This window comes from Scyliorhinus canicula, chromosome 24 (genome assembly GCF_902713615.1).
Source record: "Scyliorhinus canicula chromosome 24, sScyCan1.1, whole genome shotgun sequence".
NCBI classification, from domain to species: domain Eukaryota; kingdom Metazoa; phylum Chordata; class Chondrichthyes; order Carcharhiniformes; family Scyliorhinidae; genus Scyliorhinus; species Scyliorhinus canicula.
Window position 1 is genome coordinate 475,395 of NC_052169.1, and position 14,113 is coordinate 489,507.

At 47.2% G+C, this 14,113-nt stretch overlaps 1 protein-coding gene across 8 annotated transcripts in view; it reads left to right on the plus strand.

The window, feature by feature from the left end:
• The window catches only part of LOC119956823 (tight junction protein ZO-1-like), a 228,696-nt gene that overhangs the window by 163,463 nt on the left and 51,120 nt on the right, over positions 1-14,113 (plus strand). For all 8 annotated transcript variants that reach the window (XM_038784280.1, XM_038784276.1, XM_038784279.1 and 5 more), the window contains 6 exons: positions 3,139-3,293; positions 4,195-4,300; positions 10,579-10,729; positions 11,158-11,266; positions 11,548-11,767; positions 12,162-12,346. In XM_038784280.1, the coding sequence (XP_038640208.1) occupies positions 3,139-3,293; positions 4,195-4,300; positions 10,579-10,729; positions 11,158-11,266; positions 11,548-11,767; positions 12,162-12,346 (926 nt within the window). The remainder of the gene's footprint in view (positions 1-3,138; positions 3,294-4,194; positions 4,301-10,578; positions 10,730-11,157; positions 11,267-11,547; positions 11,768-12,161; positions 12,347-14,113) is intronic.

The window sequence follows — 14,113 nt, forward strand, 5'->3', positions numbered from 1 at the left end:
TTTGGCTGTAGGATCAGAGAACTTTCATATCAGAATGGGGCAGTTTGCACTACTTTACCTGTGCCATCTCCAGTTTGGTGATGGCTACTTTGATTTTATTTCCTGAATATTGTGAGTGTGGTACTGAAACATTCCCTGCCCTACAATTTATGCCTTTGTGCCGGGCTGGGGCTGCAGGACCAGGCAGAACTTCAAGAACACCTTGAAGGAGGTGCCAGTCTGTTAAAATAATTTTTAACTTAAAAGCGTGTGTCGAAATATGAAAGGACTGTGAGAACATTACAAGGTCATTGGAACCTACATGTGTTTTTCTTTGCTGAAAGGTTTGGATTGAGTAGGATTAAATGATGGTCAGTAAGTAGATAAGCGGCAGCTGTGAGAATGGAATGCATGTAATTTATAGGCCTCCCTATATCAAATTCCGAGTGCAGCTTCAGTTTCCAGCAGTCTGTGTACCAGGTCTTGAAGAGCAACTGTTTTCAGGGTTTCTCAAATTGCCTTCTTTGTTCCGGGCAAGTTTGAGTTTGTCGCCTGGTCTGAGCTCCCTGACAGCAAATCCTGCTTCGATTGCACCTCCAGTCCTACAGTTTTTACCTCCCTAGCATGCAAATTAATTATTTTTCTCTTGTGTAGAAAATGTTCAGTTTGACATCTTGAAGAAAGTTAGATATTGATTGTCTCAGTTTCCTGCTTTTGGGCGGTATCTGTCAGTAAGATTTGTTGCCTAAGCTCAGAAGAGTGCATTAGTTTTGGCATTGTTATTCATAGTGACATCAAGCACAAAGAATGGGTGAAAATTGAGATGTGCATTGTTTGGTGGAATGTTAAAGAATGCAGTCCTGCTGGCATTTCAGGTAATTGTGCATGTCGGTGAATACCATTTCTGTTGTTATCCATCCACGAAAGATGCAATTAGCATCAGGCACATGTTGAAGCTGTGCACATGCAGTAACTGCACTTTAAAAGTACTTCCTTGGCAGTAATATGCTTTGGGATGTTCGGAGACGTTCAAGGTGCTGTCAAAATGAAGTTTTGTTTTTTTTACAGGTTAGAATTACAGGTAGCCCTTGGACAACTCAAGTGATCCCTGAAAACCACATCTTTAAGTCAAAATGTCTTAAGTCGGAACCGATTTTCTCATAAGAGCATAGAAACATAAAAAATAGGAGCAGAAGGAGCCATTTTGGCCCTTTGAGCCTACTCCTCCATCCATTATTATCACCCTCCTTTTAAGAAGAATGTCAGGTAGGTGAATTGGCCACGCTAAATTGTCACTTAAAAATCAAGAATGTCTTGATCATGAATGTCCTCCATGAGTTCACTGAGTGTCCACTCCACAATATCTTTGACTCTGGCAGGGTTAGCACTGCTGCCTCACGGCGCCGAGGTCCCAGGCTCTGGGTCACTGTCCGTGTGGAGTTTGCACATTCTCCCCGTGTTTGCGTGGGTTTCGCCCCCACAACCCGAAGATGTGCAGGGTAGGTGGATTGGTCACGCTGAATTGCCCCTTAATTGAAAAAAAAATGAATTGGGTACTCTAAATTTAAAATACAATCTTTGCCTCTGGCACCAGAGAGCCCATTCTGCATACCGTAGAAACATAGAACATAGACTCAGGGGGTAGCCATTTGGCCCTTCGAGCCCACTCTTCTATTCATTATGATCGTGACTGATCATCCAACTCAGTAGCCTAATCCCACCTTCCTCCCATATCCTTTGATCCCCTTCACCCCCAAGTGCGATATCTGACTGCTCTTGAAAACGTGTAATGTTTTGGCCTCAACTAGTTTCTGTGGTATGGAATTCCACAGGCCGACCACTCTCTGGGTGAAACATTTATCCTCATGGTCTACCCCGTATCCTCAGACTGAGAGTCCTGGTTCTGGTTTATCCTCATGGCCTACCCCGTATCCTCAGACTGAGAGTCCTGGTTCTGGTTTATCCTCATGGTCTACCCCGTATCCTCAGACTGAGAGTCCTGGTTCTGGTTTATCCTCATGGCCTACCCCGTATCCTCAGACTGAGAACCTGGTTCTGGTTTATCCTCATGGCCTACCCCGTATCCTCAGACTGAGAGTCCTGGTTCTGGTTTATCCTCATGGCCTACCCCGCATCCTCAGACTAAGAGTCCTGGTTCTGGATACCCCACCATCGGGAACATCCTTCGAATGTTATAAATCATAGATTGGTTCCTGAACCAAGGCCAAATCCTTATTTTCACTAAAATAACCCAGAATTTAGTACTCGATCAACTATAAACAAAATAATATAGCAATAAATTACCATTATTAAATATACACTTTAAGAAAAAGTTTAAAAACACAAAGATGAACCAAGTAAAAATGCACTGGAACAGTAACTGAGTGTCTTTAGTCAGGAAGATGGGTGACGCAGAATGACGGTGTTCGCTGTTGTGGCGCCGTAAAGTCAAGCAGGGTGTCAGTTAATAAACGTCTAAAGTGCCTTTCGTCATAACTTGAATATCATAAGCCAAGGACTGCCTGTACTGCAATCTTTTTTTTAATTTATGGGGGTACAATTAAGGAACAATGTATAAGAGGGCAGCACGGTAGCCTTGTGGATAGCACAATCGCTTCACAGCTCCAGGGACCCAGGTTCGATTCCCGGCTTGGGTCACTGTCTGTGCGGAGTCTGCACGTTCTCCCCGTGTCTGCGTGGGTTTCCTCCGGGTGCTCCGGTTTCCTCCCACAGTCCAAAGATGTGCAGGTCAGGTGGATTGGCCATGATAAATTGCCCTTAGTGTTGGGTGGAGTTACTGGGTTATGGGGATAGGGTGGAGGTGTTAACCATGGGTAGGGTGCTCTTTCCAGGAGCCGGTGCAGACTAGATGGGCCGAATGGCCTCCTTCTGTACTGTAAATTCTATGATCATGATGATAACCATTCACAGTTGGAGCATTTTAATTTAATTTGACAACTGTGTTTTCACCAGTAATTTTGTTGAACCTAAATATATAATTTATATTATTTTGCCTGATGCACACTGCTGTTTGCTAACATTCAAAGCACACGAAGGTTACCAAGTTTTCATGAATTGCATAGATTTTCTTTCTGTTGAAATAAAGCAAAAGTGAAGTGAAGAGAGCTGTGGCAATTCCTTTATTTTTGTTCGTCAAAGATCCCGTGAAGATGATGTAATTAGAGGACCAAAGGCCGGAGCTGTGTCCACACCAGTGAAGAATACTGAAGAGATGTTTGTCATTAAAGCTGTTGAAGAGCCAGTGGCTGCAGTTGTTGATGAGAGAACAGAGAAACAAGCTCCTCCATTACCAGGTCTGTTAGAAAAAGAAATATTGTTTAGACGGAAGTGATGCTATTTTCAGGGGCATTGTTGGGAGGAGGAAGCTGGAGAATTTAGCAGGTGTAATTGATCTAATCTTCACACTCTGCAACATGACAGAATTTCCAACAAGTTTTCAGTTAACTAAACCACATTTCTGCTATTTGGAGACTTAACTGGCTAGGAGGCACACACCACTAGTGCCAAATTAATTCAGAATTTCAAGTCTCTTTGAAACCCATTTTCTTGGTAGCACAGTGGTTAGCACTGTTGCTTCACAGCGGCAGGGACACGGGTTTGATTCCCGGCTTGGGTCACTGTCTGTGCGGAATCTGCCCATTCTCCCCGTGTCTGCGTGGGTTTCCTCCGGGTGATCCAGTTTCCTCCCACAAATCCCGAAAGGCGTGCTTGCTGGGTGAATTGGACATTCTGAATTCCCCCTCAGTGCCAGGAGAGGTTGTGGGAGCAGACACATTCACAGTGTTTAAAAGGCATCTCGACAAATACATGGCTAGATGGGCAGAGAGGGATACGGCAGTGGGAAGTGCTGAGAGTTTTAGCCAAGGATGGTATCATGACCGGTACAGGCTTGGAGGGCCAAAGGGCCTGCTCCTGTGCTGGTTGATTCTTTGTTCTTTATACCTGAACAGGCACCATAGTGTGCCGAAAAGGGGATTTTCACAGTAACTTCATTGCTGTGTTAATGTAAGCATGTTTGCGACAATAATAAAGATTATAAAGAAAGATTATTATAAATGTACATCGTTTATATTTGGTTACATTCAAATAGGAAAATAATGAAACCAGTTAGGCCATAGTTGAGGTTTGAGGATATCCTTTAAATTGAAGGAATTGCTTTCCAAAACAAGTGCCTAACATGAACTGTTTCTGTAGAGCCCAAGCCAGTGTATGCTCAGCCTGGCCAGCCTGATGTGGATTTGCCTGTTAGCCCAGCTGATGCACCCATTCCAAACTCGTCGCATGATGATGGGATGTTGAGGTAATTCAGCAATGCGATACTAACCTGTGCAAAGCTTGATCAGGAATTATGTGATTGTACTGCAATATACAATTGACTGTGTTTGAATCCAGTAGCTGACAAAATGTCGTCCTCTTGGTTGTTGTTGCTGATGGCAGATTTGATCCTAATCAAAGTTCACAGGGCTTCAAGACCCCCTCCTCTACATGCTCTTTTTGGGTGAGACCTTGATAGCCACTGGTGAACCCATTGCCAAGAATGAAAAAGTGTAGTTTTGTTGACTAAAAAGACTAGAGTGAAAAACCGAGAGAGCTTGTGCTTCATCTCTGAGTGATGGTGTCAGAGCAAGAGAATCGAGCATTATCTTTACACTTGATGGTAATGATCTGGAATTCACTGCTACATGGACAGTTGTTTGGCACATTAAAGGGAGCACTTGCTGCATACACATGAGGGCGAAGGCAATAGAAGGATGGGGCAGGATGGGATGAAGCTTGTGTGAAGGATAAACAGTAGCACAGTGATTAGCACTGTTGCTTCACAGCGCCAGGGTCTCGGGTTCAATTCCCGGCTTGGGTCACTGTCTGTGCGGAGTCTGCACTTTCTCCCCGTGTTTGCATGGGCTTCCTCCGAGTGCTCCAGTTTCCTCCCACAAGTCCCGAAAGACCTGTTTGTTAGGTGGATTCGACATTCTGAATTCTCCCTCTGTACCCGAAAATTAAAATCGCTTATTGTCACAAGTAAGCTGATGCGCGATCAATAACTACTGAAACGAAGGAGTAGTCCGAATTGAAGGCTTTAATCTACAAGATGTTTCCTCAGCAGCTCGCGTACAGAAAGAAGGATGGCTGCTGGGAATCACGGGTTCTTATACCCCCGCCTCATTGGGCGGAGCTACCTTACGTCTTGACCAATGAAAAGGCAAACACTTGGGCCAATGAGCAGCGAGCCTTCTCCACCAATGGTAGCTCACATTCCCAGGTACCGTAGTACCTCTAGTCATACTACCACATTCACCCCTTGTTGAGAAAGGAACCGGGGGGGGTGCTTGTTGAGAAGAAGGAGGGGGGTTGCTTGGGCGTCCAGCCATGACTGGTAGTCCGGTGCGGGTGGGACAATTTACTGGTAGCATAACTAGTGATATGGGACTATACCTCTCTCCAACGGCGGCTGCCCACTGGCCCGTAACTATGTACAGAGTTGTGTTATCACATGGCAAATTATTTACAGAGTCAGAGAAAAAAAGGTCCATTAAGAGTTCATATAGACTCGATCGGACAATCGGGGGCCTTGGACGTTGGAGATGCGGGCGTCCATGACTCCGGGTGCGATGATCCGGTCCTCGTGGAGGTTTCAACACTCCTAGACGGAGCTGGTGAGGGACGGGCCGTAGGGGGGGAGGGGGGGGGGGGGGGGGTCTAGTCCTCCAGGCGGCGCAGATGAGGGAGTTGGCAGGCCAGGGAGGGGCACGCCTGCAGGGAGCAGTTGTGGGTGGGGGAGGGGGGGGGGGGGGGGGGGTTGGGGCTGGTGATGAGGGCGATGGCAGGGATCAGGCGGGCGCCAGGTCCTGTAGAGAGACCGAGTCTTGTCGGCCGTCGGGATACTCCACTCCTCCACATACGCATATTGCGGGTTAGCGTGGAGCAGCTGGACCCTCTCGATCAACGGGTCCGATTTGTGCGCCCGCACGTGTTTCCGGAGCAGGATGGGCCCGGGGGCAGCCAGCCAGGTCGGGAGCGGGGTCCCTGAGGAAGACTTCCTGGGGAAGACAAGAAGGCGTTCGTGAGGAGTTTGATTTGTAGACGTGCAAAGTAGCGACCGGATGGAGTGGAGGGCGTCTGGGAGGACCTCCTGCCAGCGGGAGACTGGGAGATTTCTGGACCGTAGGGCCAGTAGGACGGTTTTCCCTCTCGACCTGTCCATTACCCCGGGGGTTATAACTGGTGGTCCTGCTTGAGGCAATACCCTTGCTGAGCAGGAATTGGCGCAGTTTGTCACTCATAAAGGAGGACCCCATATCACTGTGTATGTAAGCGGGGAATCCGAACGGGGAGAAAATGCTGTGGAGGGCTTTTATGATGGTGGTTGTGGTCATGTCGGGGCAGGGGATGGCGAACGGGAAGCGGGAGTACTCGTCAATCACGTTGAGGAAGTACGTATTGCGGTTAGTAGAAGGGAGGGGACCTTTGAAATCCATGCTGAGGCATTCAAAGGGACGGGAATCCTTTATCAGATGTGCTTTTTCGGGGGTAGAGAAGTGCAGCTTGCACTCCGTGCAGATGTGGCAGTTTCTAGTGACTGTCCTGACCTCCTCGATGGAGTAGGGCAGGTTGTAGGTCTTCACTAAATGAAAGAAGCGGGTGACCCCCGGGTCGCAGAGGTCAACGTGGAGGGCTCGGAGGCGGTCCACTTGTGCGTTGGCACAGGTGCTGCGGGACAGGGCATCGGGAGGCACGTTTAGCTTCCCAGGACGATACAAGATGTCGTAGTTGTAGGTGGATAACTCGATCCTCCACCGCAAGATCTTGTCGTTTTTTTTTATCTGTGCATTGTCAAACATGAAGGCCACTGACCTTTGGTCTGTGAGGTGGATGAACCTCCTGCCGGCTAGGTAATGCCTCCAATGTCGCACAGCTTCTATTATGGCCTGTGCTTCCTTCTCGACCGAGGAGTGGCGGATTTTTAGAAGCATGGAGGGTACTTGAGAAGAAGACCACGGGTCTGCCCGCTTGGTTGAGGGTAGCCGCCAGAGCTACGTCAGACGCGACGCTCTCGACTTGGAAGGGGAGAGATTCGTCGATAGCGCGCATCGTGGCCTTTGAGATATCCGCTTTGATGCGGCTGAAGGCCTGGCGGGCCTCCGTCGACAGGGGGGGAAGTGGCTGTTTGGATGAGAGGACGGGCTTTGTCGGCGTAGTTGGGGACCCACTGAGCGTAATAAGTGAAAAATCTGAGGCAGCGCTTCAGGGCCTTGGAGCAGTGGGGGAGGGGAGCTCCATCAGGGGGCGCATGCATTCCGTGTCGGGGCCTATCACTCCATTTTGCACTATGTAGCCGAGGATGGCTAGGCGGTCGGAACTGAACACGCATTTGTCTTTGTTATAAGTCAAATTCAGGAGTTTTGCGGTTTGGAGGAATTTGCGGAGATTGGTGTCGTGGTCCTGCTGATCGTGGCCGCAGATGGTGACATTATCGAGATACGGGAAGGTTAACCATAAACCGCATCAGTCGGCCATTCGGTCCATCTCTCGTTGGAAGACCGAGACCCCGTTTGTGACACCGAAGGGAACCCTTAAAAAGGGGTAGAGCCGCCCGTCCGCTTCGAACGCAGTGTACTTGTGATCGCTCGTGTGACTGGGGCGCTGGTGGTAGGCCGACTTCAGGTCTACCGTGGAGAAGACCTTGTACTGTGTGATCATGTTGACCAGGTCGGATATACGGGGGAGAGGGTACGCGTCCAGCTGCGTAAACCTGTTGATGGTCTGACTGTAGTCTATGACCATCCTATTCTTCTCCCCGGTCTTTACCACCAGAACTTGTGCTCGCCAGGGGCTGTTACTAGCCTCGATGACCCCTTCCTTCATAAGCCGTTGGACCTCGGACCTGATGAAGACCCGGTCCTGGGCACTTTATCGCCTGCTCCTGGTTGCGACAGGTTTACAATCCGGGGTGAGGTTTGCAAACGATGACGGTGGATTGACCTTGAGGGTCGCGAGGCTGCAGACAATGAGGGGAGGCATAGGGCCGCCGAATTTAAATGTTAGGCTCTGGAGGTTACACTGGAAGTCTAACCCCAGGAGTGTGGCTGCGCAGAGGTGGGGGAGGACTGAGAGTCTGTAATTTTTAAACTCCCTCCCCTGGACCGCGAGGTCGCTATACAATACCACGTGATCTCGACCGAATGGGAGCCAGAGGCCAGGGCAATTTTTTTGCTGGACGGGATAGACAGGGAGAGCGCAGCGTCTTACCGTGGTAGGGAGTACAAAACTCTCCATGGTCCCGGAATCCAGCAGGCTGGTCGTTCCGTGCCCGTTGAGCAGGACCTCCGTTGTCGCCGTAGAGAGGGTGCGGGGTTGAGACTGGTCCAAGGTGACTAAATCGAGTCGTGGCAGAAGATCCGAGTTGTCATCGGGCGGTGTGTAGTCGCCCGCGCCTGGGTCCTCTGAGCCGATCCAAGATGGCGGCGCCCATTGGTTGCACATGACGGGGATGGACAAAATGCCGGTGTCCGTCCCCCGCACGTGGCGTCGGAAGCACAAGATGGCGGGGCCCGGAGGCCGCACGTGGTGTTGGGGGATGGGGACAGAGAAGTTTGCGGGCCGCACGGGGCCCTTGGAGAGAGAGGAGGTGGTGTCCTGCGGTCGCTACCCAGGACCGCAGCGACTGTTTTGGCCTGGCAAACGGACAGAAAGTGGCTTTTCTTCCCGCAGCCCTTGCACATTGCCGATCAGGCTGGGCAACGCTGTCGGGGGTGTTTTGCCTGGCCGCAAAAATAACAATGGGGCCCAGAGGGTTTTTCAGGGCGTCTTGCAGCGCAGGCCTGGGGTGATTCCGAGTCCGTAAGGGAGAGGGAGGCTGAATTCCACGCTGCCCAGGGGGCCGCCGCGCGGTCGGGGGCGTATGAATGGGTGTTTCTGTTCGCAACATCTGGAGAGTCCGCGAGGGCCCGTGCCTCCATGAAGCTCAAAGTTTCCCTTTCTAACAGTCTCTGGCGGATTTGTGGGGACTGCATACCCGCAACAAAGGCGTCTCGGATGAGGAGTTCCGTGTGCTCATTAGCAGACACTTTTGGGCAGCCGCAGTGCCTCCCCAGTACAAGGAGTGCACGGTAAAAATTGTCTAACGACTCACCAGGGATCTACTGCCTCGTAGCCAGCAAATGCCAAGCGTAATCTTGATTTACTGGCCGGATGAAGTGTCCTTTAAGCAGTTCCATGGCAGAGTCGTAGTTGGTCGTGTCCTCGATGAGCGTGTAGATGGCGGTGCCGACGCACGAGTGGAGGATGTGTAACTTCTGCTCCCTCGTCGGTATGTTTTCTGCCGTGCTGAGGTAGCTATTAAAACAAGCCAGCCAGTGCTTGAACGTGGCTGCTGCATTAGCTGCGTGGGGGCTGAGTCGCAGACATTCCGGCTGGATGCGGAGCTCCATCCTTTAAAAACATGTAGATTAAATTGATGTGCAATCAATAACTACTGAAACGAAGGAGTAGTCCGAATTGAAGGCTTTAATCTACAAGATATGTCCCCAGCACTCGAGTACAGAAAGAAGGATGGCTGCTGGGAAACACGGGTTCTTATACCCCGCCTCATTGGGCGGAGCTACCTTACATCTTGACCAATGAAAAGGCAAACACTTGGGCCAATGAGCAACAAGCCTTCACATTCCCAGGTACCGTAGTACCTCTAGTCATACTACCACATAAGCTTCAATGAAGTTACTGTGAAAAGCCCCCAGTCGCCACATTCCGCCGTCTATTCGGGAGGCTGGTACGGGAACTGAACCTGCACTGCTGGCCTGCCTTGGTCTGCTTTAAAAGCCAGCTATTTAGCCCAGTGTGGTAAACCAGCCCCGAGTCGCCTCGGACGGGGATTTTCACAGTAACTTCATTGCAGTGTTAATGTCAGCCTACTTGTGACAAAAGATTATTATTATTATCGGTTGTTTCTAGAATCTCTCAAGTTGCTGAAAGTGGAATGAGAATGTTGGAATAACTCTTCGAGGAATTTGTAAAAGTGTTTAACCTGTTGCTTTCCAACCCGTTTTTAGTCTCTTTACCCAAACAGGAAATGCCTGTGCCACAAACTTAGTTGAATCAAATATGTGTTTATTGGAGAAGGCTGTGTTCGAAGTTGGCCAGAGTTCACTGGTCTAATCTCTTGGGCACTGACTAGCGATCAAAGGCAAGGTTTCCGAATGTTGAGTTCTTCATTACTTGGACACCATTCAGATTTGGGTAAATTAAATTAAATGAAATGAAAATCGCTTATTGGCACGAGTAGACTTCAATGAAGTTACTGTGAAAAGCCCCTAGTTGCCACATTCCGGCGCCTGTTCGGGGAGGCTGTTACGGGAATCAAACTGCTTTCAAAGCCAGCGATTTAGCCCAGTGTGCTAAATTAGGTATATGGAGTGCCAAAGCAGACAATTATTGAGTGATCAAATATGTAAACTGCTTAATGGTACCAATGCTAGAGACACTAGAAAGCAATGAATGTACTTGCTGGCTTAAAAAAGTAATTTAATTTGCAGATGGAGGGTTCTCTGCTGTGATTTCACATCCCGCTGTATTCTCTTTCAGGCCAAGTATGAAGCTTGTGAAGTTTAAGAAGGGAGAAAGTGTTGGTCTCCGCCTGGCAGGTGGGAATGATGTGGGAATATTTGTTGCTGGAGTATTGGAAGATAGTCCAGCGGCTAAAGAAGGTTTAGAGGAAGGAGACCAGATCCTCCAGGTAAGGCAGAATTTTTCCAATGAATTGAATTGATTGACTTTAATACTGATGGAAGGCAATGCTTTACACGTCTGAAGTATATGTTATAATTGGCAAGTTGCAATATATTGTAGCTAATCATCAAATCAATAAATCCCTGAAATTGACAGTTTAAACTTATCGTCAAATCTGAATTTTTTAAGGATCTTTCATTCAGATTAGAAAATAAAGTTTATATTGCCATTTATTATGGCTCCTTTGAAAATATTAGTGAACCTTTCAAATTCCATTTCCGGCCTCAAGAGATTCAGACTTGGGCTGGACATGCTATGTATTTTCATTGAGTGTATTACAAGATGTTTAAAACGAGTAACCAATATCCCAAAGATATAAAGAAGTGAAAGGAACAAAGCTCAGGATGCGTTATCTTCCAACTCTCTCCCCTGCAGGTAAATAATGTGGATTTTGCAAATATCATCCGTGAGGAGGCTGTTCTGTTCCTGCTCGATCTTCCGAAAGGAGATGAGGTCACTATTCTGGCCCAGCAGAAAAAAGATGGTGAGCTGTCTCACTGTGATTATTAGTTCGGTGTAAGCTGAAGGCTTGAAGTGGAAGCTCTTAAACTATTCATTATCCATCGAAGATGGAACTGATTGTTGAAAGGATCCGACAGACTTTTTTTTTTTTCAAAATTAAAATACTAACAGGCTTGAAAGGTTGAATGACCTACTCCTGTTCCGATTATCAATGTCTTGGTCTGAATTTGATTTGAAGTCTTGTCCATACCTTAAATACTGCATGTTCCTTTAAGTTCATGGTCAAATATTTTCTTGTTCTAGTTTATCGGCGTATTGTGGAATCCGATGTGGGAGATTCCTTCTACATACGGACTCACTTTGACTATGATAAAGAATCTCCATATGGTTTAAGTTTTAACCGTGGTGAGGTGTTTCGAGTGGTGGATACACTCTATAATGGGAAGCTGGGTTCCTGGCTTGCAATTCGAATCGGTAAAAACCACAAGGAGGTAGAAAGGGGCATCATTCCAAACAGAAACAGGTGTGTGACCAGAACTTTCATCCAATAGCATTTGTATTTTCATTTGTGTCTGAAAGACATTACCACTTAAAGCTGCAGCATTGTAATACTTTCAATGAAATATTCCAATAAGAGTTACGCCTTCTTGGCTTGTACCCAAATTATAACTGGAATGAAACTAAAACAATCGGGAATTAGAGTTCCAACAAGGTATGTTAAGTGTCTGATTCACCCTCTCCCAATTGTTTCTCAATGTATTTGAGGATTTGTTTAAAAAATACCAATTGCAGGATAGAAATTATATTTGTGATAGTGCTCAGTGCTCAAAAAACATTCACTGCAACATCAAGTCATAGTTTATTCCCATGGTTTCCTCATGTCATGAAATATATTTTTCATATTTTGTGCTAACTAGAGCTGAGCAGTTGTCCAGTGTGCAGTATACACTCCCCAAGACTGCTGGTGGGGATCGTGCAGATTTCTGGCGGTTCCGTGGACTTCGCAGCTCAAAGAGAAACCTGAGAAAAAGCAGAGACGATCTTTCAGCTCAGCCAGTTCATACCAAGTTTCCAGCTTATGAGAGAGTTGTTCTTCGTGAAGGTAATGTCACTTTCTGTTCACTTGGAGAGAATCTCTGTCCACCTTATCTTCTTTATTATTTGCTCTCAATGAAATTACATGAGAACAATCCGAAGTTTGCCAGAATTTCCTTTTTGGAAAAGACTCTTTAACTCGTGGTGGTGGTGCCCTAACTCAGTCGGTGCAGTGTAGTAATACATTTCAAATTCTGGAATGGGTGGGACACGCCTACTCATGACATATGATGCGAAGTAAGTGATTCTGTTACACATGGATGCTATCAGCACCGATGCTTTGTAATAATTAGATCGAATGGTTTTACATAGAATACCCCAGCTTTTTGTGATACACGGCGTGAGGGTTGCTGAGGCTGGCTTCAGCAGTAGCAGAGTATTTTTTATGACTCATTCTTGGGCTATGGTACTTGATCTCTACATGGTTTCTTTCCATGTGGCAAATGCCTTGCCTGTGATAAATTTATTAAGGTTTGGATTCAGTATTTCATTTGACATCCGGGGCATTATCTTTAAATGTCAAGCTCCTAGTAAAAGGAATCATACTATTTACATTTCACACAACATCTCCATGGTCCTGCTCACACCTTGGAGGAGGGGTGATCTGTGACCCACCCAGTGACAGTCAAAATGGATCTGTGCCTGGCTTACAAACCAGAGTACACATGGAACTGTAACCTGCCCTAACAATGAACTGGGGGCTGTACCTTTCCTGTGCCATTGTCCCTATGGATGGTCAACAAAGAGCTTGTAGTTGGAGAGTGAAAACAACTAGGTGTTTCTGTTGCAGCATTGCTCACTGTTATCAGCAGACTGGAGATGTGACTGTTAACAACTCAAGCAGTTTTGCGTACATTGCTCACAAAAGTTTTTTCATGAATGCACGTCTAAGGATTCCTATTATGAAGTTTCTGACATGTGCTTGGCTGTGCTAAATTAGATCCTGGACTGGCGGCACTGTGGTGCAGTGGTTAGCCCTGCTGCCTCATGGCGCCGAGTCCCAGGTTTGATCCCAGCCGTGGGTCACTGTCTGTGTGGAGTTTGCACATTTTCCCTGTGTCTGCGTGGGTTTCACCACCACAACCCAAAGATGTACACGGTAGGTAGATTACCCATGCTAAATTGCCACTTAATCGGGGAAAAAAAGTGAATTGGATACTCTAAATTTTTTTTAAAAATTAGTTCCTGGAATGATTAAGTCCTCTGATAGGCAAATTTCTTTGAGCATTTTTAATCAACTGCCCAGGCTCTTTCTCAGTTACATATGTATCTGTCCTGTAAATTCTAAGTATCTTTAATCCCTTATTTCCTGCTCCTGTCCTCCTCCCAAGTAACTCATCAAGGCTGCTGAGGCAGCACCATCCAAACCTACAACTGCTGCCATTTAGAAGGACGAGGGCAGCACGGACACACCAACACCTGCAGGTTCCCCTTGAAACCACACGCCATCCTGATTTGGAATGTATCTGCTCCTTCTTCATCACTGTGACAAAAACCCTGGAACTTCCTCCCTAACAGCACACTGTGTGTACTTACACCACAGGGACTGCAGCGGTTCAAGAAGGCAGCATTACAAGAACAATTAGGGATGGGCAGTAAATGGTGGCCTAGCCAGTGATGTCCATGTCCCATAAATGAATTTGAACAGAAACTATCCCCAAGGCTAACAGTGAGCTGAGCTGATGAATGAACCTTTTCAACTTCTGTCCACAGGATGTCCCATAACTTAATTGTCTGTGAATTAGACATAAATTGTGTTGAAATTATAAACTGT